This window comes from Kickxella alabastrina (genome assembly GCF_025024165.1).
Source record: "Kickxella alabastrina strain RSA 675 chromosome Unknown BX661scaffold_1, whole genome shotgun sequence".
Lineage (NCBI taxonomy): Eukaryota > Fungi > Kickxellomycota > Kickxellomycetes > Kickxellales > Kickxellaceae > Kickxella > Kickxella alabastrina.
The window spans coordinates 17,149-44,179 of NW_026251472.1; the positions used below are offsets into that span (position 1 = coordinate 17,149).

The window sequence follows — 27,031 nt, forward strand, 5'->3', positions numbered from 1 at the left end:
ACAATGACAATAATGATGATGATTGTGTTGACCACCCGCCCGTGCACTCAAACACAAAGAAAAATAACGAATCTCACAGCTGGAAATGATAATGCCGGCTGCAATACAATACAAGGTTTATTCAAAGCCTGCAAATAAGAAGAACGATTTTAGTTTCCAATATCCAAAATGTGCCGACTACAAACGAGACGCATAGTTGGCATGCGGACACATACACATGGTGTGAGAGAATATGGCCATCTCTGAAAGGAAACGCGAGTAGTCAGACTGAGAAATAAATAGAAAAGCCAAAGGGGGAAAAGAGCAACTAGAGACAGAGATCGACACGCGCAAATCGCCGAATTGCCAATGCATCAATTGGCACTCGTTTTTTCTTTCTTTTCTCACATAGGTATTCTTGCTTTGCTTGGCACATTTCAAAATACAAAAAGACGTTCTTTCCACGACCCGCTGTTTTTTTTCTTGTTCACGGCGCGGTGCTAATAACGCTGTTGTTGTTATTTTTGATTTCCACAAAGAAACGCACGCATGGCAGCGCAGTGCCGGGCCGCTTGAACCTCAACGAACCTCAACCTTAGCCTCAGTCAGTGCAAAAACAATGTGGAAAGCACATTTAAATAAAAAGATGACCATTGCTTTCCACACATCTTGTCCTTTGCCACACATGCAGAAGTGCTGCTTGCTGCTTTTATTGGCTGTATAGTAGAAGCCAAATCAGGTTTGTTGACTGGGTTGCAAGCAAAACAACCAAATGAAAGCCAGGGCGGGAGGGTAAAAAAGGGCATGAGGGGGTGGTTGCTGGACCGTGGTTTAATCCCGTTTTTTGGGGGCGATTTTGTCATGCATCTCTTGATGCCAGGCAGCACACCCTTTGTGTCCCCTTTATTTGTGATCCTTCCCTGCTCCTCACCACACAAACACGCAAATGTTGACTTCCGCCGGATGCAAGAGCATCATTTGCGACGAAGCACGCTGGGAGTGGATTTCTAGAAACAGAAGGTGAAAGAGAACGAGAACGATGGTGAGAAAGAGTCGGCAAGTAAGAAGACATTCAAATACAAGCGGTCTGCTCGTATCGGTCTCGTTGACATTTTCTTCTTCTTTTCTTCTTTTTCTTCACCTATATTTGTGCTTACCTTTTGGCGATTTTCCCCTCTCTTTAGCTTTCCTTGCCGTTTGCTTTCTTCTCCCGCCTACCGCTTCCCATTTCATTCTATTCTGTTATTCAATAACTTTCGGTGTGCCAGGCTGTGCCTTCACCTCGCGTATTTCCATCTCCACTAGTATCCACTCCATCCCGAGCTCTTTCCATCTCAACAACCAACCCAGACTCTCGCTTGCAGAGCTTTTTCTCACTTTTCACCTCTACTTTTCAGAACATCAAACAATGAAGCTCACCAGCGCTTTCGCCATCCTCGCGGCCACCATTGCCTCTGCCAGCGCGCAGAGCGCCGGGGCCACCATCGGTCAGGATCTTTGCTGCGCCACCAACCAAGAGCGCGCCCAGGCTGGCCTTCCGGCCCTCAAGTGGACCCCAGCCTTGGACTTGAGCTCGCAGAGACACTGCGACTACCAGCGGAGTACCGGCAAAATGGACCACTTCGAGGCTGCCGGGTCTGCGACATACGGCCTGGGCGGACGTTTGAGCCTTGCTGGCTTTGAATTCAGCACTGCTGGTGAGAACCTCGGCAAGAAGTTCACCAGCGTTTCGGGTGTGACTACCGCATGGATGAACTCGCCTGGACACAAGGCCAACATCATGGGCAAGGCCTTTACCGTCTGCGGTGGTGCTGTTGCCAGCCCCGGCGGCTACTACACCATCAACTACGCCTCGCCCATGGACAGCGATGACAGCTCTAAGTACTACACCCTGCAGTGCAGCGGTCCCAAGTCCAACGGCGCTTATGTCGGTGCTGCCCCCGTTGCTCACAACGCGAAGCCCACCAGCTCTGCCGCCCCCGTTGTTGTGATCCCCGCTTCGACCAGCTATGCTGTCGCTAAGCCTACCGTTGTTGCCAGGCCTGTTGTTGTCAAGCCCGTTGCCACCACCCCCGCTGCCGTTAAGCCTGTCGTTGTCGTTAAGCCTACTGCCACCACTCCCGCCGCCGCCAAGCCCGTTTCCACCACCCCCGTTGCCGCCAAGCCCGTTGCCACCACCCCCGCCGCTGTTAACCCTGTCACTACCACCCCTGTTGTCGTTGTCAAGCCCGCCCCCAACACCGTCATCCCCGTCGGCAAGTGCAAGCGCGTGCCCAAGGGCTCGATCGCCGCTGGCAAGTGCAAGGCCTGCAAGAAGTGCAGCACCAACAGCTCCCCCTTCCGCCGTTAAATACCAGCACTACCCCTCTTTTATAACTCCAGCCTTTAGTTTCCAGGCTTGGTCGTAGTTATGACAACATACCCTGCAATTCCCGCTCACGCACTCACACCCCAGCCTTTTCGATTTATTTGTTTCCTTCTTTATACTATCTGCTTTACTAATTATTCTCATTTGTATCGCTTCAAAATTGTGAATTTTCATCGCAAAAGAATCCTAAAGGTGGTGATGCATTGAACATACAAGAAGCGTGTATTAGTCGCATTTTCTATTTCCAATGTCATTTTTATGTAGTGTTTGTTTTTGCTGTTATTTATTTATTTAAATCGAATAAATAAAAAATGTTTATTAAACCCGAAAAAAAGACAATGGACAGAGTGCCTGGATAATTAGTTTCAAATATATTTTGAACTGAGATGGAATCAAGAACTCCATTGTTTGTTTCCGCTCACCAAGCTTAAATTTAAAAATAAACACAATCAATTACCAGTAACCACGCGCGGGCGTTGTTCTCAAGTGCAAAGCTTCATTTTAGAATCTTTGGCGCCATTAACAGTCACTTTGTGGTTTGTATTGTACATTGAGCTTTTCTATTTTTATTTTTTAGCACTGCTGAATCGAACAAATTGCGATTGTCTAGATTTTTGTTTTGCCAATGCCACTTCCCACGCCACTACTGCTTTGCACTCTGCTGGCTCAGCGCATGTCAGTTGTAGCCGCCACCGCGTCGCTTCATATCTATGTTTTTTCTTGGTCTCTTTGCTTTGCTTTTATATTATTTGTCTTTTATATTGAATTAGCTCGCTAGCGAAATCCACATTTCGTCAGAAAAAAGAAAGGCTATAAAAATGCACAACAGCACCAATAGCAGCAGCAATAGCAACACAGCCAACGCCAGCGCCGGTTCCGCGCGAGTTCTGTCCATCCAGTCGCACGTCGTATCGGGCTACGTCGGCAATCGCGCGGCAACATTCCCGCTCCAACTGCTCGGACACGAAGTGGACGTTATCAACACAGTGCAGTTCAGCAACCACACCGGATACAACCAGTTCCGCGGGCAGCGGTTCCCAGCCGATCACATCCTCGACCTCTTTGCGGGGCTGCAGGCCAACCAGCTGGATACCGGATACACGCACCTGCTGGCCGGGTACATGGGCAACAGTGAGAACGTGCGTGCAGTCGAGACCATTGCGCGCCAGCTGCTGCAGACAAACCCAGGCCTCCAGTTTGTCCTAGATCCCGTCATGGGCGACGAGGGTGCGCTGTACGTGCCCAGGGAGCTGGTAGCGCTGTACCGCGACGTGCTGTGCCCCCTGGCCAGCATGGTGACGCCAAACCAATTCGAGGCCGAGCTGCTGACAGGCATTACCATAGAGACGCTGGACGACGCGCGCAGCGCCTGCAACAGGCTGCACGAGCTGGGTGTTCCCAACGTCGTTATCACGTCGTCCGAGCTCAAGAACTCGAAGGGGACTCTGCACCTGGTCGGATCCGAATTAAACGCGACGAGCGGGGAGAGCACCAGTTTGCGATTACGTTCCCGCGCCTTGACGGGTACTTCACGGCACAGGCGACTTTTTCGCCGCGCTGACTATGGCCCGACACGCGTCGCTGGTGGCCAGCTATGGCGGCCGTTTGGGCGCGCTGGCAAGAGCCTGCGAGCTGGCTACGGCCACACAGGCAGGCATCATGGAGGCCACGCAGCGCCATCAGCAGGCGACAGGCATTGCCGTGTCCGATAGCCTGGTGCGCGGCACGCGGCCGAGCGGCATGGTGAGGGGATTTGAGCTGCGCATCATTCCCTCGCAAAGCCTGATTACAAGCCCAACCAAGAGCTTCACAGCAGAGATAATTTGAATAATTTACATGGATTTTTTATTTACAACATGAAACAAAAAGCAAATATACAAACACCAATCTTGTGCGCCAAAGCTCAAGTTATTCTTGTTTACCTATCAACAGCAATAAATAAAACACGTATAAAAAGGCGCAGTGTAATTAGTAAACACAGGTTCAACAGCTAAACGCCTGCGGCGTTGCGGGTTGTTCAAAACAAAAAGGGGTTTGGGTTGGTGTATCAGTCCTCAGTGATCTTGGTGATTGAAAAGAGTCCACATATATTTTCTCTCGGATAAATGCTAAATGGTTTTAATCATTGGATTTATAGACACATCCCGCCCCTCCCTTTGGTTGTAAAGAAGCTAGCAAGGCAATGGCAACAAACAATAACAAATTCTTACCTTATTCAATGATTTATCATCGTCGACTACTAACTAGCTTGGTTTTCTCAAAACGCAGGCACTCTACACTAATGAAAGCAATAAATGTAATACTAAATCGCCAATTAGCAAAAGGCACTCCTGTTCATTGGGCTATAAGCGTCAAAGCCAGCAGCAAGTCGTTAGATGTGACTGCGTTCAGTAAAAATAGTCGGCCTCATATGGTCTAGAAGCCTTTTTATAAGCTCCCGGCGAGGAGCCCAGCAAAAAGACCCATTCAGACGCAAATTACAAAGTACCATCACCACAGAGTCAGCAAGCAACAAAAGTGCTGTCATCACATTACTAAGGCATTAGTAAGAAAAACGTACCTTAATAGAATAGCCGAAGCACCTGAGAATACAATAAAAGAAGAGCTGGAGGTACAAGTAGAACAGAACAGCAAGAGCAGTGCCCAAATGCCCAGCGCCTTGCTTTTAAACGATAAGCAGAAGAGAAAAACGCGTTTCAAACAAAGGTATGAGAAATATTGTGCTGCAGTCGCACAAAGAAAAATTTTCAATCTCCTGATCAGCAGATTGGGTCGGGCAGATCAAAGTATACAATAAATCGGGGTCGAATTTCTGTGCTTATTTTGCGCCCGAATTTGCAATCATCGGCTTGATCTGAGCGGACATAAATATACACGTGATATGGGCTTTTGTAGTCTATGATTTCATTGTTTGTAGTGAGCGACAGCACTCAAAAATAAAGGAAATCAAAAATCACAACACAGAAATCCCGCTTCTGCCCACACTGCACATCATATCCCAAGTGTAGTGCGAAAAGGGCAGGCAGGCAGGCAGGCATCTTGTTTTATTCGGTTGACGGATTGGCAACCAAAAAAGGGCTTCAAAGGCCAGAGAATGCAAGGTTCAAAGCTCAATAAATATCATGCAAGTCCTTTCGCAAAAAAAGAATAAAATGGAAATAAAAAAGCCTGCTATTCTGTTGCTGTGCTTTTGTGGCAGGCTGGGTGGACACAAACGCAGCACGGCAGGGCGACACTGCAGATGAAAAAACAACAAAGTTCCTGAGTAAGGGAAAAAAAGAGGAGCAATCGTTTGCTCTTTGTGTTTCTTTCTCTTCTTTCTCTTTGGCATTGGTCTCTTTGTTGTTGTTAAATTTCTCCCTTTTATTTTTCTGTTAATAGCCTTGTTAATACCACTACGTAATATCTTTTTCTTTTTAAAATCCAATCGACCTGTTATTTGACATACAGACATATATTTCCATATTGCCGCTTAATCCAGCGCGTAGTACTTAATAAAGGCAAGTGTTTCTTTTTAAACCGTTGTGTCTGGCTTGGGTATTTGACTTTTTTTCCTTCCATTATTTTGCTACTACTGCGCTATGATTTCTTCCTTTTTTGCTTGTTCACAGATGCCGATATATTGGCAACTGTGTGCAGCACTTCAAATCAGATCTCGCTCATTAAAAATTAATGAAAAAAGTACACAAGTAGAGCGAGAAGTTGCAAATGAACAGGCCCGATTTTCTCACCTTTTTTCTTTCTTGCTCACCAACGAGCAGAACAACTGCCCGTCCGATGAAACGGGAGTGGCAGTAGCGACCATAGCGCGGGTGTTTGTGCGCACAAAGCTACACGTAAACCTTGCAAGAATAGATAATAAAGAAAGTAAAGGGGCAAATTAAAAAAAACCACAACAAAGGGATGACTACTCTTTTTTTTCTTTCTTCTTCGTCTTATTGTTCAGATAAAAATAACATTGCTTTTTTTGTTCTGTTCTTTCTGTTCAATTTGATAATTCTATTTCATCATTATTTATGCCATACAACTAATAATACACACACGCAAGTGCTAGTGGCCAGCACACTTGTTTTATTTATTACATTAACTTACTTTTATCACTTGTAGATATATACATAACACAAGACAACCCAGCCCAGCAAATCAAAACCCAGCAAATCACACCACACACAGGTATTTATCATTTTTATTCCACGAAGGCAGCCATAGAAGCAATAACAGCAGCATAACAGCAGCAGCAACAACAGCAAACCAAAATGGCCTCTCGTCGCTCGCCGAAACGGGCGTCAGCATCGAGTAGGCACCGCAGCGCAAACAACAACAACGCTGCCAAGGCACAGCAGCCGTCGGCGCCGGCCTCACACCAGCACATGCCAGAGTCGCAAGACCGCCAGCAGCTAATGTCAATATTCGGCACATTCCCATCAGAGGCGGAGCTCGAATCACAGGCGGCAGCAGTTGCAGCAGCAGCTGAAGCGACAGACCATCTGATGAGTCAAGGCGTCGGCACGGGAGTTGCGACAGACGGCAGTCCGGGTTCCTCGTCATACAACCATCGCACCATGGAGTTTTTGTCGCCCAGCCCGCCATCATCAGCCAACGCATCGGCCGCCAGCAGCGAGCAACTGCCTGAAAATGTGCAATTTTCAATGTCTGGCACAGCCCGGCAACAGCAGCAGCAGCATTTCCAGGCTGGCTCGGCCCAGAATGACCGCCAGCAGAGAAAAGTCGTGGCCGCGTACAACAACCAATTTGCGCACTTGTTGGGCAAACCTGTGCAGAACGTGACGCCCAGCGGCAACCTCGAGTCACCGTCAGTTAGTCTAATATCAGGTTCGTCGTTCAACTCGCCGCGCACAATAACGCTTGATGACTTGCAGCAGTCTTCGCGGATGCAGCCACGGCGCACTCACCACAACAACATAAGCAGCAGCGGAAACACTGATGAAGCACGGCATACTGCCAGCCAGCTGCTGAAAACCGCAGCGTCCAAGGGCAAATGGTCTCAGCACACAACACCATCTCCGCATACAACAGCGCTGAATGCTGAGCGCGACTCGGGTGTCTTTGGCGGCCAGTCGTTTACTTTTGTCACACCGCCAAATGTAAGCACTGGGGGCACACCACAACCGCTCAGTGGCTTTGAGCCAATTGAAGAGCTTGACGAGGATGTGAGCTGGTCGCAGGCAGTTGCGCGCTCGCAGGGTGTCACGCAGCTGGCAATTGAGCGCCAGCCAATGCCTCAGTTCGACGACAGCGGTGACGAAAATAACAGCTACGACGATATGGCAGACAATAGGGACTATAGTCCGCGACCGAGGTATGAGGTACACGTGCCAGCACCCGAGACGCTGGCACGCACGCCGACACTGATTACGCGGTCGCCGACACCAACGCGCATGTTAGAGCAGCAGAAACAGAGGCCGCGGACGCCCTCGCAGTTATCGTCTGCGTCGCCATTAGCATCACAGAGCCGGCGCCCACGAGCGACTACGATGTTGGCGGGCGATCAGCAAGTCACGTACGGCAACGCAATTGGCCGCAAGAGCGCTGGTGGCAGCAGTAGTGGTGGTGGAATCAATGTCAACAGTAGCAGCCGAGAAACATACAGCACGCACAGTCGGTCGCGGTCGTTTGGAAGCACTAGCACCGAGCCCATCACTTTGCAGCAGTTACAGAGCCAGCGAATTCGATTGCAGCAGCAGCAGCAGCAACACTACACCCAGCATCGGGACACGCCGAGAGACGAGTTGTCAGTGTCGCTGATTCCACCGCCGCCTGAGGGTGGAGCACTGCAGTTTCTCAATCCGTTTGTCGGGCGCAGCAGTGGCTCGGCAGGCGACATGCCCGGATTGGATCCTTCAGAGGGCATGCCCGAGTACTTGTACGAGCGGCAGGATCCGCAGTACGAGACGGCCGACAGCGCCACGCGCACGCGCATTCGAAACCGCAAGCAGCGCAACCCGTCATCAGTCATGTCAGCGGGAGCCAGCCCCATATACACGAGGGAGTCAGTATACACGCCGTCTAACGCCGGATCCAATATGACGTACGAGATGACCTACCTGGGTATGCACCGCACAATGACTGCCTCGCGTGCCAACACATCGATGGTCACCTCAGAGTACTCGACAGGCGGCCTCAATCGCGGCGACTCGCGGCGCCGGTCATCGTCAGTGGCCAGCGACCGTCGCCAACAAGCAGACATTGTTATTGCCGCTCAAGCCGAGCTGGGCTCTTCGCCCTTGCCTTTATCGACAGAGGAGCTGCGCAGAGAGCAGCGGGGCCAAATGCACAAGCGCAGTGAGAGCGTCGGGTCGTCGCGCGTCAGCAGTATCCGCGACGAAATCGAGCAGCGCCAGGCAGCACTGGCGCAGGAGTCTGCCAAGGAAGCATGGGGTATGCTTCGGCAAAAATCATCGTTGTCACAGCGCAACAACCAGCCCGCGCAGTCAGCGACGCACACGGCCAAGACGCCACCGGTGCTGGAGCGCTGGGAGCACGCGCGTCGCAAGACGGAAGGCAAGGTGGTGTATTCGTCACCGTCGGCGTCGTCGTCTTCGTCCGTAGCGGCAGGTGTTGTGAGCGCCGCCGCTGTGGCGATGACTTCCCACTCGCAAAAGGTTGCACAGATCCGCGAGCGCATCGAGGAGTGGCAGCAGCGCACTGAGACGCCAGAGCCATCGCTGACGACGATGCCGGCGATTACCGGTAGCAACATTTCCATGCAGGACCGAAGCCGTGAATCGGCAGCAACTGGCAGCTCGGCGGCAACAACAGCGAGGGGTGCGCAGCAAAATGTCGGCGAAATCGAATCTGTTGCCGCGTCCGCTGCGCCGTCAAAGGCCGCCGTATCGCCCGAATCTGCGTCCTCGCAGCCTGCAGCACGGCTGGTTCCCCTGACACCCGTGCTGGGGCACCGAGCGCGGCAGGAGCCACCATCTGGAAAGCACGCGCAGGCACCGCTGGAACGCGTCCAGGCGCTGGCACGCAGCAACACGCAGGCATCGCACGATTCAAAGTACTCTGAGGGGACGACGCAGTCAAGCAACGTGCCGCCGTCGCTGTTTGGGAGCGACAAAAGCACGTTCAGCACACCACTGCTATCCGGGCTGCCCCACGCTACAGTGCCCAGCAATGTGCCTAGCCTGCGCACTGCTTCAACAGCAAAGACCATGCAGCGGCAGCCATTGAACGTAGATCCAACCGATGATCACTCCTCTATGTTCCTGGGCAGCGTGATCAGCGCCGTGTCGTCACCTGTCAGTGTTGGCGGCCACAAGAGGGAGTCTCTGGTTGTTGACGCGCACTCGGCCAGTTCCGAATTGCTGCAGAACGTGCAGCATGTCAAGACCGCGTCGCCTACAGTTTTGCACGCCGCCTCGGCGGCTTCATCGGTGTCATTGTCGTCCTCGGGGATTAGCATGAGCCAGATCGGTGAGCCATCAATAGTAGCAAAGGAGCCGCGTGTTACGACGCAGTCTGTAATGGATAGTCCTACGGCCAACATACCCTCGTTTATCGGGTCGGAGGAGCGCCGATCATGGGCTATTCTTTATCCGACAGACCGGCCGCCGCTGTCAAACCCCAGCAACGAGTCGATGGGCTCGGCTGAGTCGCGCGAATGGGACGAGAAACTGCGCAGGCGCGCAAAGTCTATAGCTACTCAACTCGACATCAACGCGAGCGCCAGCGACGATATTCGGTTCCGGCCACAGATAACTGCCAGCCCTGTACATGCAACGGATCCCAAGACGTCGGGCGGCTTGGATTTGACGCCTCCAGTTTCCGAGGAGTTCCGGAAGGAGCGCAAGTTCTCTGCGCTGGCCACGCTAGAGGGCGCCAAGGCCAGGCAGCAAAAGTCGCCGCGCTCGCGCAAGAACCGGCAGAACCGCGATCCGCTGCGCTCGGGCCCGCCGTCGCCCACCGTCGAGTATCCAGTAAGCGACTTTGCGCAGCTACCACAACCAAATATGCAGTCAAAGTTTAGCTTGTCAGACAGCAGCAAACGCACCAGCGACCTCAGCGAGGCCAGCGACAATGATCTTTCTGGAGGTTTGCCGGCTGTCTTGGCAGCTAGCTCGGCATCTTCCAGCTCTGGTATCGACAGGGCTGAGCAGGGTATTTTGCAGAACAAGCAGTATAATTACGAGCAGCTGCTGCTCAGCGAGATTGCGACGCCCGTGGCCAACATTCCACGTCCGCCGTCTCAGCGCATGGGCCGTCACGGCTCGAGCCCGCTCAACCCCTACAATGCGTCGCCGACCATGACAGCAAGCCTGGGCAGCGTTGTACCTTCGCTCCCACCGTTGCCTGCTCAGCCCGCCGCTCAAAACTCGGCCGAATCAGTGCCGCCGCCATTGCAGCCGGCAGGGCTGTTTGATCGGCTGGCAGGAACCATGAGGCGCAAAGACAGAGCGAGCGACGGCGCCCAGGGCATTTCGACCAACGACCCGCTGGTTCTTGTATCTGCGCAGACACCGCTTCCGCAGCGCTGGTGGCGCAACATCAAGGAGAGTATGTACGCCCCGATTCCGCCGCTGCACAGCGGCCAGTCGCAGCAGCACCAAGTGCAGTCGGCGACTGTCGCCGCAATACCTGCAGTGGATGATGCCGCCGTTGAGCAACTGCCTGGGCGCCCTGCTCGGCGGCACTCGTTTAGCGGATCGACCAACATTGAGCAGAACAAGATTACAGCCGCGCTGTCGCCACGCGAGAACGTGCGCCGCAAGATGACTCTGGGCGACCGCGTGCGCGGCATGCTACGCGGTAAGCGTGGAGCATTGCCGGCCACAATTCTTGGAGCCGTCACAGTTGCCAGCGCTGCAGCAGCAGCTGGATCTGGTAGTGTAACTTCGGTAGCTGGCCCGACTTCGGAGCACAGCATGTACATGCCCGATCCTGCAGGCAAGCTTAACCTCCGGATTGCCAACGTCCCATCATCATCAATCCCGAGAACCAATCCTGAGTGGGCGGAGACCAACCCGTTCAATTCGCAAAAGTTGCCGCGGCGGCGCGCTTCGTTTGACACGCTGAGCGTACACGAGATGGCTGAGGCTGATCGCCAGAGCATGTACAACCGCTTGAACCACCTGCTCAACCCACACATCGCGCATGCCGGCCAAGCTGGCGCGGGCATTGATGTCCTGGCATCCGGGTCGCACTTCTCGTTGGCCCAGTCGCCAAACCTTGGCCATGTGCCATTGGCGCAGCCTTTCTCGTCGTCCGGAAAATTTTCGTTCACAGCATCATCGCAGGTGTCTGTGCCTGACTCGGCGAACGGCCGCACGCCCAAGCCACTTCCAGTGACGCCGCGCCGCAAGTCGCAAGCCCAAGACGAAGCAGCACCAATGCAGTCTGTGTTTACGTTTCCGAGTCGGCAGGAGATGGTGCAAAAGAACAGTCAGCCGTTGGTGTCGCCGTCGCCCGTATTCAATGTGACCAATAGCGCAACTGGAGGCGATGTACTCGCTAATGGCGAGGGTAAGCAGCAGCGGCAGCAGCCAGCGAAGTACGATCGCATCACCGGCCTTCCGATAACCATTGCCACAGCAGCGCCAGTGTCCAGCACTGGGAACCTTGCAGTTTCTAGACAGGAGATGATTCAGCGCCCACCACCCATGATCAGCGACAGCGTGCCGTTCTCGCCGGGCAGTGGCAACGTGCCGTTTTCTCCAGGCAATAACAATCTGTATGTCAACACTGCTGAGGTCATCAGGCCGCATCAACTGGTGACAATCCCGTCTCAGCAGCTGACGATACAGCAGCAGTCGGAGGACCAATCGCAGGTATCCGCCAATGTACAGAAACGTCCATCGCTGTTCAGGCGTCTGACATCTGGCTGGCGTAAGCCCGTGCCCACCGTGCCAAACAGGCCGACAATGGCTGGCCAGCTTGAGCCAATTGCTGAGGCAAACGCCGACTATGCACAGAACACCCATGGCGGCGCAATGGGAACCATGGCCACTGCAGCTGGCGTTGTGGCAGCCACTGGGATCATCAGTCATATGTTGCAACCAGCAACACACGGCAATGCGTCTGCCACAGCGCCAAACAACAACCAGGGATATCCTGCAAACAACTCTGACCCGAACGGCGCAAACATGAACACAAATCCCATTGTGAACGTGTACACTGCGAGTCCTCAGCAGTATTCGCAGGGACATGTGCAGCCTCAGACGCAGCAGCAGCAACAAATGTCATACCAGCCAGGTGTGATGTCCGCGCTGTCGCCGACCATGTACTCGCAGGACCCCAACATGCGCCCTCAGCAGCCAGGAAACATGATGAACATGCAGACGCCAATGCCTGGGCAGACGCAGTTCTCGGCCAATGTCTACCAGCCTGGCCCAGACCAGCCGTACATCCAGCCGCAGGTGCAGTACTCTGGCGACAGCTACGCTCCCGCTCCGCACCATATTACCCAGCCTATGGCTGCAGCGGCAGCGCAGGGCTCGAGCTCCTCCAAGCTGATGTCGGTGATGGCCGGCATTCCTGTGCTTGGAGCGCTGTTTGCAAAAAAGACGCCTCCGGCCAATGCCAACGTGCTCCCACCGTCGGGTGGCTTTAATCCAGCACTCGTCGGCAGCCAGCCGTCAGTCGCCGAAAATTACGGCCAGCCACCATTCAGGCCCAACACGTCAATGTCGTACACCACTTCGTACGTTGGTGGCGCATCACCACTGCCCGACAGCAAGCCAGAGGGATTTGGCTCTATAATAGGCAAGGCCATGGAAAAGTTCCACTGGGTGCAGATCCCGCTGATGACCTATGCGCTGCGCGAGTCAGTGCGCCGCAACATTGCACCATTGGTCGGTCGCTACGCGCTGAGGTACCCATTGGTTGAGGCCGAGGAGACTGCCGCCATCAGGGCTGCGGCCGAGCAGGTGAAAAAGAGCAACACCGTACAGGCCGGTGCCCTGCGCGCACTCGACGCCAAAGAGTTCCGCCATGCGGCGCCCGGCTTGCGCTACAGCGCGCTGGACCAGCGCCTGGAGAACACGTACGTGCCACGTTTTTCGCGGCTGCGCAAATACCGCCGGGCGCCAGAGGTGTGGGACGACGAAGACGCCCACAACATCGCCAAGCGCGTCTATTCGCGCATGCGTGCCACGCAGCAGTCAATGAATGGCCACGAGAGGATGCGCGTTGCTCGCTCCCTGAATAGGGCCAACAGCGCGAGGCGGTCCAGCGAGGCAGTTCTGCGCGGCGGAGGCGGCCACATGCACCGCGATATTGAGCGCGGGGAGCTGTCTGTCGACGGCCATCAGGGCAGCGGCGAACGCGGCCTGGGCGATGCTGAGAGTAGCGCGGCTGCCGGTGGCCCTGGCGGCCAGCTGCTGGCCCACCATATTGGCGCGTACTTGGTTGGCCTGTGCAGCCGCAATCAGCAGCGCAAGCAGGTGCAGCAACAAAACTCGGCCAGTTTCGGCCCGTCGCCGTCGCGTCGCGGATTGCAGCGCCAGTCGCAGCCGCAGCAGCGGGCCGCGTGCGTGAGCCCTGGCAACAAGGGCCTCTCGCGCATCATTGACAGCGATGTCGAAATTGACGTTAACGTCCAGGATGACCTAATCCGCGTATCGGTCCACGATTCTGTTGCACACAACCTGCACGCTGGTGCCCATACCAACGGCAATGCCTATTCCAACGCAGATGCTGATAGCGACCATGGCTCCGATCTCTTGTCGCTTCGCCGTGAGCCCACTGTGGATCAGCGGTACAACGAAGAGTTGCGCGACATTACCATTGACTATACTGACCACGAGAACGACGGCGGCTACTACGAGAAGGAGGATGAGCTGCGACCTGTCAACGGCAGCGCCAATGTTCGTAGTGGGGGGCTTCGGCAGCGCTTCTTTGGCGGCCGGCGCACCGAGCAACCTGCTGCCGCAGAAGTGCCTGCACAGGCGCGTGGCTCTGGTAGTGCGGCCGAGCAAGCGCCGGCGCCGGTTCCAGTGCCCAACTCGTCGCATGATCAGGAAAAGTCATCGAGCAATCCGCCCATGTTTCCGCCGTTCAGCCACCTGCCGCCGCGTGTCGTCGACCAGATCATGCACAGGGTCGGTGAGCCGCGCGTGTTTATCGGGTCGGCGAGCTCGCAGCTCGTGCCGCCAAACAACGGCCTGGGCCCTGGCGACGGCATCTTTGGCGATGCCAGCCCTTACCGCACAGGCACGGAGTGGAGCTTTGCCGAGTCGATTAAGTTCAGCTCGCCGTACCCGACTGCCACCGAGCAGGTTAAAAACAAGAGCGTCTGGGCAAGGATCAATGGCGGCGACAACAACGGCTCCAAGACAACGAGAAAGCTGCTGGCAAAGCCGCGAAGCAACGAGATTGCGCGGTGGCCAGTGCACGTCGAGATCATCCGCGATTACCTGCAGATAATCGCCCTTGTTCTTGGGTCGTGCGGATTCCTCAAGTCGCCGCTGGACTCGCCCATCGGCAAGCGCTGGCCGTGGATGCTTGTTGCCGGGGTGCCCGAGACCCTTGGCCTGCTGTGGGCGGATCTGAGCACGACGACGGGGAAGAGCATTGGATTTTTAATCTTTCTTGGCGCCATTGCTGCCGTCGCTCTCTCGATGTGGTCGTACGCGATCTACCTCGAGCGCCCGCCGCCGCCTCGTGCCCCTGGCGCCTCGCACAACGAGGCAGCAGACAAGCAGAGCGGCAGGGACCGCGCCAAGCAGGAGTCCGAGGCCAATGACGGCGGGCAAATCACCTTCGAGGAGGAGCTGTCCGTCGTGCCCAGCCGGTTCAACATATTTGGACGCATGTTTGGCAGAGTGCCCAAGCGGCAGCGCATGCACATCATCTACTTTGTGCTGACGACGCTGTATATACCGGTTGTCAAGCTGTGCCTCGAGGCCATTGTGTGGAGCCAGGGCTACTGGGCAGTGCCCAATCCATTCCGGACGTCCGACGATCCGGTATGGAACTTGGCTGACAGCGACAGCAGTCAGCGCAATCCAGAGAAGTTCTGCTACACGACAACTATGCGCAACGGCAGCTTTAATGGCGCATTTGTCGTGCTGCCGCTGGCCGTGCTACTCTTTATTGTTCTTGGAATGGTGCTGCCCGTGCAGGTGTACAAGCTAACCAAGCGCCACATGCCGCGCGTGCCCGGCTGGCTTGACGGCAAGACGCCCGGGTACCGCCTGCCGCCGGCCAAACAGGCGTCGCGGCCAACCTCGGCGCTGGCGGCTGCAGCGGCAGCGCCGTCGCGCGCCAACAGCAGGGCATCGCGTGGCGTTACCATTGATCCGCCCGCGAGAGGCGGCACCAGGAGCGCTGCGGACGGCGATTTGACGCGCGATGACCCGAACCCGATGCTCAATGCAAACGCGCTGCTGCAGGGCATTGATAAGCTGGGAATCATGAACCCCGAGGTGTTTGGCAACCTGGCAATGCTGTACGGACTGGTCAACAACGCGGGCGGCATTGGCGGCATTGGGGGTCCCAACGGCGATGTCAGCGGTTTGATCAATGGCGTGTGGGGCCACGTGCAGAAGTGGCTAGCGCGGCCCGGAGGCAGCGTCAACAGCGACCCGTACCTGGGCATGGAAAAGGACGAGGCGTACCAGGCGCGGCTTCGCGACATGAAGGAGAGCCATCGTAATCGCCATCTGGCCACAGTGCAGTACCGGCGCGCACTGGACTCTGACACGGCAGACTACCGCTTCCTGTACGTGGCCAACTACCCGGTGCACGCAAGCGACCCGGCGCGCATGCTGCTGTGGAAGCTGCTAATGGTGGTCGTCGCCGTTGTGCTGGCCAAGGACAACTGCTGGGCAAAATCACGCACGCGTCACTCGCTGGACGCCGGGCGCTGCGCCGCGCTGCTTCTTGTCGCGCTGCTGATGCTGCGCTCTCACCACTCGCACCGGCCGTTCTTTGACCCGACGGCCAACCTGGCCGGGCTGCTCATGCGCATCGGCGTGCTGGCGGCTGTAGTGTTTGCCTTTCCGCTGTTTCTGCTCGAGGACCCGCTGTCGATGACGCACATGGGCTTGTGCGTGACGCTGGTGATGGCCAACCTGCTGGTGCTCCTGGCTCTGCTGTGGTTGCTGTCCAACGCGCTGCCACGTTTCCAGGTGGTTGTCCGCGGGGCGTCGCAGCCGCTGACGCTGTCGCCTGGCATTCTAGTGGCGACCAGCCCGTACGACCCGCGGCTGCGCCGGCTGCTCATTGAGCGCGTGTGGCAAGACACGTGGTCAGCCATACTGCTGGCGTCGCGCGACTTCCGACTGCTACCGAACCACCGCATTGCGTTCTGCAAGACGCGTGCGCACCCGCCGTACATGGTCAACTACATTGGGTTTGCGGCCGAGCGGCATCTGGAGAACCTGCACCTGTACGACGCCATCGGGCGCCACGCCTACTGCCAGGCGGTGCAGATCGAGCGGCTCAACGACCAGCGGTCTGGGCTGATGGACGAGATTGCGCGCGGGTTCACCGGTCCCGACATGTACTTTAACCCGTACACGGCTGCGCACAGTGGCATCAACCCTGTCGGCATGGGCAGCGCAGTCGGCACCAGCACCAACTTTTACGGCATTGGGCGCTCGGAGGTGCAGACGTGGTTTGGCCGGTCGTACATCCTGCATTTCCCGTTCATGGTATGCATGGTGTACGACGAGCTGCCCGATGTTGTTGTGCCGATCTCGGACGAGGCCTTCCTGCGCCTGTACCTGCAGCAGAACCGCGACGACCCCAGCGTGCTGGCGCGCCGCAATGTGCGCCGGCGGCTGCGCGCTTTGGACGGTCAGCATGTGACGCTGACGTACATTGAAAACGCAGGCCCCAACGGCACGCACCACCGCTACTGCCTGCCGCCTTTTGCCAGCGAGAACGAGGCGTACTTGGCGCAGTTTGCTGGCCGTCGCCGCATTTTGTATCGTGGTGTTGTGACAATCAAGCAGCATGCCAACTCTGCTGTTGGCGGAAGCAATAGCAGTGGGGCGGGGCGCTTTGCTGCTGCCAACGTGGCTCCAGGGTTCGAGTGTTCGCTGGCGCTGACGGAGGAGATGATTGTGGACAACGAGCACCTAGTCAACAACCTGAGCCGCGAGCACAATGCGTTCCGTCTGGCGTTCTGGCAGACCGGACATGCGCCCGACTCGGTAATGCTGGTGCGCACAAACATTACGCAGCAGAGCCGGCGTGCGCTGCGCCTGAACGAGAACAACCGCCACCTGCTGGGCATTACACCCCTGTTTGACGAGACAACCGAGCTGCGCGCCCTGTTTGACGAGAACAGCGAGACTATCGACGCGCGTTTGGAGGCAGTCAACGCGCTTCTGGACCAGCACATGGTCGAGAGCCACGCGAGCTTTGTGCGCAAGCGCACTGGGCTGACGCCCAGCTTCCACATTGACGTGTTTGCGCCTGGCCCTGAATCCTTCCACGTGCAGCAGATGGCCCAGCAGGCGGCGCAGAACCCCAATGCACCGCAGCCAATCATTCCTGCGACGCCCGCTCTGTTTGGCGGCAATCCAGCGCTGAATGGCCAGTGGCACAATGACGAGCACGGGCGGCTGTCGTACATTCCGACAATGGAGCAGCTGGCCGAGCGGCTTGAGAGGTTCGAGGAGAACAGCTACATGCGCGACCTGTTGGTGGACCACCGCGATGATATTACGCTGCTGTACGAGCGGCTGCGCACACTGGTGCCATCTGAATCCAACGACCCGGTAAAGTTTGCGTGGTATATCTTTTGGGACGACCTCCATCGCCGCTACGGCAAGCCTGCAAGGCAGGGTGGCGTTAAGCAGATGCGCGAGTACGATGTTGACTTTAACCCGCTGTACCCGCAGGCGCTGCCGTACTACCCGATGCCGAGGCACAGGCTTGAGCGATTCTTGTTTGAGCGTGGGCTGTGGAAGCCGCTCAAGATGAATGGCAGTGGCGGCAGCGGCTCTGGCCGCGGCCTTGGGTTTAGTAGCTGGCTGCCCTGGGGCAACAGTAACGGCGGATCCGGTAGGCGACAGAACGGCGCAGCGGCGATGGCGGGTGAGTTTGATCTGGACCCAATGCCCGTGCCGGAGTACGTGCCCGGGGTTGCCAGGGCGTCGTTTGTGGGTAACGGCATAGCGACTGAGGCGCATCTGTGGAGGGCTGGCGAGGAGTTTGATAGCTTTGGCGATGCGCCGTTTGCGCGTGGAGTGCCGGCCACTGGGTTTATTCACTCGGGATTGCTCAACCGGCTGTATGCATGGCTGGACGTCATTGCGTATGGCACCAGTCGCTAGCCGAAATGTTGGTTCTTTTTTGTTTTTGTTTTTCCCTCTTATATATCAATATCAATATCAATATCACCAATATCATCAACATTAAATAGTACTATGAATATCCAAATAGCTAATCGGGTATGTGTGAGAATATATGCTCGTATGCACATATATGGCGTTAGATTACATTTATTTGTCGATTTAATTAACTAGTTCTGGTGCTCGCCCAATGCTTCAATCCTATCAACCGCGTTGTCAATGGCTGCAAACTGCCAGCTCCACGACGAGTTATACAGGAACTGACGCATGTCAAAGCGGTTGTCATCTGGGCTGTACGTCTCAGCATGGTACGCGGGAGTGATAGTGGTCATCTTGTGGCGGTTAATCGAGTAGTAAAAGAAAAAGCGCTTGACTTTATCCGCAATCTCCCTCGGGCTCAGCTTGCGGTCAACCCAGACGTGCAGAAGCTGTGTGAACATGGAGTATGGCCCGCACCTGCTGATCTTGCGCAGGCGCCCGAACTCAGTCAGCTCATCGTAGGTCATACCCATTTCAACCTCATCGCTCTGCACGTAGTCTTTGGAAAATGGCACAAGCTCAGCGGTCGGCATAGCGTCGAGAAAGGACGAGAGCATGGGGAGATCCATATGAGTGCACGCATAGGCGACGTAGCGACGCAGATCAGCTTTACTGATAGACCCGATGGGGTTAAGGTCGGCCGACGAGCAGTCGTATTTGGTGAAGTATCCGCGCAGACACTCGTCAACGTTGGACGACCCCAAGACAAGCAGCGAGCCACCACCCGTGCGGCCACGCACCCAGGGCAGCAACGCGGCGAAAAGGTAGGCCAGGAGCATGCGCAGGCGTGCTTGTATATTCTGCAGTGCCAGGTTTTCTGCCGTGCCGCCGCCGTGTACAGCGTAGCGTGGGGTGGCGGTGCTGCCGCAGACCAGCGTGAAGAGGCCAACTATGGCTGCGACTACAGAGTCCATGCTGAGATCAACATGGTAGCTGCCGAGGGCGGAGGCAAGCTGCTTGGCGCGCGCGCGCGTATCGGGGGATGAGTTGGCCGTGCCCATATAGCAGGTGTGGAAGATCTGGCCAGCCAGATCTTGGGCCGTCTGCGGCACAATGTCGGATCCGGTGCAGCGGCGCACGTCGCTCAAAACCTGGGGGTCACCGCGTGCACAGGCGGCAACGACAAGGCGGCACATTGAGTGAACAATGAGTGCTGTCGAGCAGCTGTCGATGCCGCCGCTGAGCGGCAGGAAGAAGCCGCCTTGGCGTGACCGGCGCAGGTAGTCCCAGAGCCAGCAGGCCGGGCCCAGGTTGATCTCCTCCTCGGGCGTGTGGAACCGCGGCTGCATTGGCGCAGTGGGGCGCACAGAGTAGTCCAGCTGCGCGTGCTCGGGCGACAAAGAGAAGGCGACGTGGACGCGCGGGTAGTCGGGCACTTCAGCGTGCGAGGCCTGGATTGAGCGGCTGGAGTTGGCGGCGCGGAATGCGCGAACAGCGCCTAGGTCGGCGGTGGCCAGGGTGACTTCAACGTCAGCAATGGAGAACTGGCGGCCCATGGCCAGCACGGTGCCGTTGGCTAGCACCATGGCTGACCCGTCGTAGTACAGGCGGTCGCCGTCGCACCCTTGCTGGTTGGCGTACAGGTAGATGCCGCCGCACTTCATCGTCGCCTCTCTGATCAAGTCCACGCGGCGCTGCAGCTTGCGCAGCTCGTGGTGGCTGCCGCTGCTATTGACGATGATCTCGGCGCCGGCCAGGCTCATTGCGATATGCGGGCTCTGTGGAGTGAACAGCTCCTCACATAGCTCAATGCCGATGCACGAGTCCTCGGTGCTCACCAGGGCGTCGCCCAATGGCACTGTGCGGTGGCCGGTGATCTGGGCAATAAACCTGGGCAGCACAAAATCATCGACTTGTGCGCGCTTAGTCCAGGGCGCAAACCACCGCAGCTCGCGGTAGTTACCGTCATTGGCCAGGTGCATTTTTGGTCGGATCAGCACAATGCGGCCATTGAGGATGAAGATGCGACAGTTGTACCGCGTGTTGCGGTGCAACACTGGCATGCCAGTGTCAATCAGTACATTGTCCAGTGACCGGTCCTGTAGGAGCCGGCCTAATATCTGCCAGGAGTGCAATGTTGTGTCGCTTTCGAGGAAATGGTCGTAGCAGCCGTAGCCCGGGATCTCCAGCTCGGGTCCGATGCGCAGCTTGGCGCCGGCGGCTTTGGCTTGGCGAATGCTTTCGGTGATGCGCTCGTAGTTGCCCTGGAAGTCCAAGGCCCATTGGTTGAGCGCGCAGGTGGCGACGGTGACGTAGTGCACCATGGGTTTGGGCTATATGAAATGAGGGTGTGTGTTTTGTGGATAAAAAGAGGAAATTGAATTGGATTGGATTGGATTGAATTGAATTGGTTGTAGTGAGGAAAAGTTGCGGGTGGACCAGGAAGGCGGCCTTTGTTGATCTATCTCCTCGATGTGTGGCCTGAAAGAAAGCTCGTCGGGGTCGATAATGCATAACGCGGGATCAATGGAATCTAATCATGATTATTGCTTGGTCTAAAATAGAGGCGGCCATCACATGGATGAGATATGGCACCGCAGCCTTATTTTCGTCCTGTGTCCTTTTTGTCCTTTTTGTCCTTTTTGTCTTTTTATCTTTTTGTCCTTTTCATTTTTCCCGCCGTACTTCAATTCCGACGCTGATTGTAAATTCAAGTTTTCAATGCTTGAGGAGACGCCAGCCAGCAAGCGACCACGGCTCCAGCACAGCAGCAGTGACAACGACGGCGATATCGTTGACAGCAGTACAAAAGGCGCCAAAAGCATCGGTGGCCGCTGCCGGCCAGCCGCGCTCGCGCTAATGTTCGAAGCAGTGCACTCCAACACAGCGGTGGTGACCCAGGCATCGGACCGTCCGCTCAATCTGCTTTTAACCGACGCATCAACACGCGAGTACATTGAGCCAGAGCTCCACGACTGCCGCGTGCGCTGCGTGTTAGACAGCGCCGACGCACGCGCCATCGTTTACCGCGCCAAGCGCATGCAGGCCAAATTGGACGCGCACCTGCACAATGACCGCGCACAGTTTATTCACGTGTTTCAACAGCGGATGCAGCGGCTGCAGGAATCAGGGCAGTTTAACGCGGCCGATATGCAGGTACTGCGGAGCCACTTTGCCGTTCTCGAGGGCAACCAGCAGCAGCCAGAGGCAGACTCTGAGGGCGCAGCATCAGTGGCGGCAGCAGCAGCAGCAGCCGGCGATGTGGTGGCTGCGGTTGTGCGACTGAAAGCGAGTTTTGCGCTGCCGGCTAATTTTGTCGACGCACCCGAGACACACGCGTTATTCCATGCACTGTTCGCTGCTGCTGGCGCCTCGATGCAGGCTGGCCGGCCGCAGTCTTTGCCTTTGCCATTGTTGACGCGCGCCTCGTACGCGTCCGCATTGGACGACGCGCTGCGCGACGCGCAACTACGCACCTGCCGCCGCATCTCCAAGCATATAGCGGACGGCGGCGCCACGCTGCTGCTGCATGGGCGGCGGATACGCGGCGGCCCACGAGGCATTGTGCGGATTTCCATTGGCGTGCGGCGCCAAGCGCTGCTGCTGGACTGGGCCGTGGCCGGCGACGCAGCGGATGCCGCCGCGCAAGTAATTGGCGCAGTCGCACGGCTCAGTGATATCGCAGCAGGCAGAGGGCAGAGGGGTTCCGGCTCGGCTCGGCTGATCGGCGTTGTGGCGGCGGGCAACTGGCCGCTGATCGCTGATGTGCGGCGGCGCGTAGCTGCATATTTGGGCTGCGCGTGGCATGCGGCGTGTGCGATGCAGCAGATCGACGTGTTGGCCTATGGGCTGCTGCACGCGCGGCGCGCAGGAATTGGCTCAAATAGCCGCGCGCTTGAGCAGGCGGCCGCGGCCATTGCGGCAGACCCGGCGGCGCACGCACTGTGGCTGGCACACGGCCACCGACCGCTCAACAGCGGTGCTCGGACCGGTGGCAGAGTGGCTGGGCTGCTGGCAACATTCCAACGTATGGTAAGGGTGGATTATGGGCTTTTACAGCGGCTGCGTGCGCTGGTCGGGGAGGCGGCATATGTGCATTTTGATTGTTTGCTGGACCGCTTGCGTGCGCCGATGTTTCTGGCGCTGGTGCAGGCGCTGCGGCTGCTTGGACATTGCGCCCGAGTGCTTGGGCAGGCGCCGTTGCTGCCGGATGCTGCGCTGCTATTGGCGCGGCTCGAGGTGACGCTTGAGTTGCTCGCTGCACCTGCGCATTCCGCTTCTAATGCTGATGCTGCGCCAGTGTCCGATGAGCTACGCGCTGTGGCCGGCCACTTGCTGGCGCATCTCCGCCGCTGGTTGGCCGAGTCCAATAAGCAGCAGCAGCAGCAGCAGCAGTGGCAATGCTTTGACATGCCTCATCCTGGCGCACTCGCTATCACTGTACCCAGCCAACCAGGCGTATGCCTCTTTTTCCTTGCCACTGATACCCTCGCAGCTTATCGACACTGCGCGTACCCTGTGGTGCATACTGCAGACAGCAGAAAATGATTCAACTGCGTTCTCGACGCCTGAGCTGTACATGCATTGGGACGCTTCCCGCGCGGCACTCGGGCATGTGCGCCAGACCAGTGCTGAGGATCTGCCGGCAGACTTTGCCATGCGCCGTATTTTTGACCTTTCAGGGTTGGCATCTGCCGACCGCAGTCACCATTACCAGCCGTTTGTTTCTGTGGCTGCTGCATTATGCGATGCCATGGCCTGTGTCCCTGGGATGCACTGGGATGATTCCTGGGATGACTGTGCTGTCGATGAGATGCGATACCGAGAGTTACTTTTGGTCGCCCTGATGGATGCTTTTGACTCGACTGGTGATCTGGGGTTGGAGGTGCCGCCGCTGATCCTGCCAGTTGTGTCAGTTGCTGAGCACCAGCGCAAATTGATTTCATCCTGTGTGGATCTGAATGTCTTGGCCGAAGGTGATCCTGATAATGCTGATTTGGATTTGGATTCGGATTCTGCTCAGCCAACTCTTGCTGCTGAACCATTCCATGCCACTGAGCTGATTCACACTAAAGAGGCAGGGAGTATAGCGAATGCTGCTGCTGCCAACAGTAGTTCCGCGTATGACGCCACGGATGTTATTGCTACATGGCCTGCAGACGATGGCAATGACGATGGCAGTGGCGATGGCAATGACGATAACATTGACAATTCTATCGAGACTGACTCCATCAATGCTGATGCTGCCAGTGCTGCCAGTGCTGCCGCTGCATGCTGGATGACGAAAAATTGCTAGACGATGATCGGTCGCTGGACGACCAGCAGTCCCTGGACAACCAACGGTCCCTGCTGCTATGCTATTTTAATCGCGATCGCCTGCAATCGCTGGTCCAAATTTAATCATGTGATTCGATCACCCAGTTAATTTGATGATTTTGATGATTTTGATCCTTGTCTTATTTAAAAAAAAATTGGCAAAGAAAAAATTGCTTCTTCTTTGAGTCTTGCTTGCTTGTTCGTCTTGTCTTGTCTGTCAGTTCTGGCTTTGTCTTGCACCAAAGCCTGGAAATTTATGAGTAAAAGTTTTTTTTTTACTTTTTTTATTTTTTCCTTTCAGCTTCTCTATTTTTATTTGTTGTTTAATATTTAAATCTCTACACTTTTTATTTTTTATATTTATCTTTCTCCATAAAAAATGAGCGACGACTACAGCATCAAGCCCGAGGCCAAGGTTGCCCCGATCGACACCTCCAAGTGGCCGTACCTGCTGAAAAACTACGACAAGCTGCACGTGCGCACCGGACACTACACGCCCATCCCGGTTGGCAGCACACCGCTCAAGCGTAACCTCCAGGACTACGTCCGCTACGGAGTCATCAACCTGGACAAGCCCGCCAACCCGTCCTCGCACGAGGTTGTCGCCTGGATCCGGCGTATCCTGCGTGTGGAGAAAACCGGACACTCCGGCACGCTTGATCCCAAGGTCACCGGCTGTCTGATTGTCTGCGTTGACCGCGCCACGCGCCTGGTTAAGTCGCAGCAGAGCGCCGGTAAGGAGTACGTCTGTGTACTGCGGCTCCACGACGCCCTCGATAATGAGATGGCTCTGGCCAAGGCTGTCGAGACTCTCACCGGAGCTCTCTTCCAGCGCCCGCCTTTGATTTCCGCTGTTAAGCGCCAGCTGCGTGTGCGCACTATTTATGAGTCCAAGCTGGTCGAGTTTGACAATGATCGTCACTTGGGTGTCTTCTGGGTGAGCTGCGAGGCCGGAACTTATATCCGTACCCTGTGTGTCCACCTGGGTCTTCTTCTTGGCGTCGGCGGCCATATGCAGGAGCTCCGCCGTGTGCGGTCTGGTGCTCTGACTGAGTCTGATAACCTCGTGACTATGCACGATGTGCTGGATGCTCAGTGGGTGTATGATAACACCAAGAACGAGGACTACCTGCGTCGCGTCGTGCGTCCTCTCGAATGGCTGCTGACTGGGTTCAAGCGCGTGGTTGTCAAGGACTCATCCGTCAACGCCATTTGCTACGGTGCCCGTCTGATGATCCCCGGACTCTTGCGTTTCGAGGACGACATCGAGATCAACGATGAGGTTGTCCTGATGACCACCAAGGGCGAAGCCATCGCTATTGCCATTGCCCAGATGACCACCGCTGTCATGGCCACTTGCGACCACGGTGTGGTTGCCAAGATTAAGCGTGTCATTATGGAGCGCGACACCTACCCGCGTAAGTGGGGACTTGGGCCAATGGCCCAGCAGAAAAAGAAGATGATCAAGGATGGAAAGCTGGATAAGTTTGGTCGTAAGAATGAGGCTACTCCGGCGGATTGGTCCAAATCGTATGTGGACTTTGCTGGTGGTTCGGATGCTCCCCCTACTATGCCTACGGCTGCTCCAGTTGATGTTGCTCAGCCTATTAAGCGTAAGGCTGCGGAGGATTCGGATGTTGAGATGGAGTCGGATAGCGAGAAGAAGGAGAAGAAGACTGAGAAGGACGATAAAAGGTAAAGAAGGCTGAGAAGGAGGCTAAGAAGGCCGAGAAGGAGGCTAAGAAGGCTAAGAAGGCCAAGAAGGAGTCGAAGAAGGATTAAATTTTATAAATAAAATTATTCTTTTTTTTGTTTTTCATTTATTATCAATTTCATATAACAAAATTTTAAAATTCGCAATCCAAAGAATAACTACATGACATACTTGTCAAACAGGTAACCACCTTGTTTTTATTAAATGTCTCTTTTTTATGTTGGCATACACAACTTGAAACATGACTGCGCTCACATGAAATAGTCTAAATATCAAGCTGGTATACCTAAAACACTAGAACTGTGAAGGGTACTCAGTTGTAGCTTTGATCATCATATTAATAAATAACCGGTAGCGCCATTCACTGCAACGCCAACCATATGCCGTTTTGGAGTTGGCCTACACAATTTTGATAAATAGCTAAAAAAAAAATACATTGTTGAGAACCCCACAGAGGGGCGGTGACCTATAGGCCAGCTGTTACGCAGCAGGATTGGTCACTGTGTTATGCAGCAAGTTTAATCATTTATGACAATAAACATATTATATATGGTTGTTGCCATGGTTGTCTCTGACTAGACAAACCCGACTACGTACAATGCTTTCAGCTGGTATAAATTAAAAGCTAGTCCTCGGCATCTAAGGAAAACAGAACTTTAACTTTTAACTTCTAAGTTTGAAATAAATTCCAATAACCTTTAAATCGGTAGTAAACAAGGCAGCATTCATTAGTTTAACTCATTTTACCAGCAACCCAGGCTGAGACACGTAGGCACGCACAGATGCATCAGGCAGATGCAGGACCTCACCTGATGCTTTGATCCAGCTACATCAATTGCAAAGTTGTGTGATGTTTATGATTAAACCTGTTTTTCCCAGATCCTGATGATAGTAGAAATTGATGCAATTTCGGGGTGCATCAAAATAGCACTTGTCTTGCCGCTGTCTTTTGTTTTGCTACTTGTGTACATGTGTGCGGTACAGGAGATGCCGGGCACTTATTACAGGTTGCTTTTGATATATATTGGGGTTTTCCCGCCATGAAGGTAAAAATACCTTAATTTTCTAATATATTCATTTTATCTTTAATTTGATAGCATTTTACTTGTGTTGTGCAACTCGAGGATATGGAAGTGGATGTTGAGGTTGTGAATCGCGAAACAAGTTTTCATCTGCATGCCGATTGACAGGGCATTGATTGGATCATGCAGGCATAAATTAGGGAGGCATTATAATCATGCCCAGACATGCTCCCCATTTTGCAATGCACACGCATGAGTGCACTTATGCGAAAACCACATCATTAACTTCCCAAGATACCAGTCTGCTCGCAGAATAACCAGTTCTCGCCAACAGAGTGCACAGTTGGCAATGTGCACAACAAAGGCGACGAGATGCATACATAAGACA

The 27,031-nt window shown here is 55.2% G+C and overlaps 5 protein-coding genes across 5 annotated transcripts; 4 read left to right on the forward strand and 1 right to left on the reverse strand.

Moving 5' to 3' along the window:
- Positions 1-1,124: 1,124 nt before the first annotated feature.
- Positions 1,125-2,684, forward strand: BX661DRAFT_174772 (uncharacterized protein). The gene has a single exon (XM_051533912.1). The coding sequence runs from the start codon at positions 1,388-1,390 to the stop codon at positions 2,327-2,329; it is 942 nt and encodes a 313-aa protein (XP_051394792.1). The 5' UTR covers positions 1,125-1,387; the 3' UTR covers positions 2,330-2,684.
- A 379-nt stretch (positions 2,685-3,063) lies between these two features.
- BX661DRAFT_174773 (Ribokinase-like protein) lies at positions 3,064-4,227 on the forward strand. The gene is given in 2 exon segments (XM_051533913.1): positions 3,064-3,871; positions 3,888-4,227. 2 exon segments carry the CDS (start codon positions 3,166-3,168, stop codon positions 4,172-4,174), a joined length of 993 nt encoding a protein of 330 aa, XP_051394793.1. The 5' UTR covers positions 3,064-3,165; the 3' UTR covers positions 4,175-4,227.
- A 14,441-nt stretch (positions 4,228-18,668) lies between these two features.
- Positions 18,669-21,090, reverse strand: BX661DRAFT_174779 (uncharacterized protein). The gene has a single exon (XM_051533914.1). The coding sequence runs from the start codon at positions 20,913-20,915 to the stop codon at positions 18,783-18,785; it is 2,133 nt and encodes a 710-aa protein (XP_051394794.1). The 5' UTR covers positions 20,916-21,090; the 3' UTR covers positions 18,669-18,782.
- Positions 21,091-21,246: 156 nt separating this feature from the next.
- On the forward strand, positions 21,247-23,991 carry BX661DRAFT_221431 (uncharacterized protein; the record flags this gene model as incomplete). Its single annotated transcript, XM_051538832.1, has 3 exons — positions 21,247-23,031; positions 23,087-23,849; positions 23,888-23,991. The coding sequence occupies exons 1-3, from the start codon at positions 21,313-21,315 to the stop codon at positions 23,989-23,991; spliced, it is 2,586 nt and encodes an 861-aa protein (XP_051394795.1). The 5' UTR covers positions 21,247-21,312.
- Positions 23,992-24,087: 96 nt separating this feature from the next.
- Positions 24,088-25,794, forward strand: BX661DRAFT_153 (pseudouridine synthase). The gene is made up of 2 exons (XM_051533246.1): positions 24,088-25,501; positions 25,550-25,794. The coding sequence occupies exons 1-2, from the start codon at positions 24,287-24,289 to the stop codon at positions 25,604-25,606; spliced, it is 1,272 nt and encodes a 423-aa protein (XP_051394796.1). The 5' UTR covers positions 24,088-24,286; the 3' UTR covers positions 25,607-25,794.
- The last annotated feature ends 1,237 nt before the right edge of the window (positions 25,795-27,031 follow it).

Bases quoted from the DNA above. Each gene is read 5' to 3' on its own strand.
- BX661DRAFT_174779 (XM_051533914.1), bottom strand. From the start codon at position 20,915: ATGGTGCACTACGTCACCGTCGCCACCTGCGCGCTCAACCAATGGGCC.
- BX661DRAFT_174772 (XM_051533912.1), top strand. From the start codon at position 1,388: ATGAAGCTCACCAGCGCTTTCGCCATCCTCGCGGCCACCATTGCCTCT.
- BX661DRAFT_153 (XM_051533246.1), top strand. From the start codon at position 24,287: ATGAGCGACGACTACAGCATCAAGCCCGAGGCCAAGGTTGCCCCGATC. The intron at 25,502-25,549 runs GTTGCTCAGCCT...TCGGATGTTGAG, and splicing joins CTACGGCTGCTCCAGTTGAT to ATGGAGTCGGATAGCGAGAA.
- BX661DRAFT_174773 (XM_051533913.1), top strand. From the start codon at position 3,166: ATGCACAACAGCACCAATAGCAGCAGCAATAGCAACACAGCCAACGCC.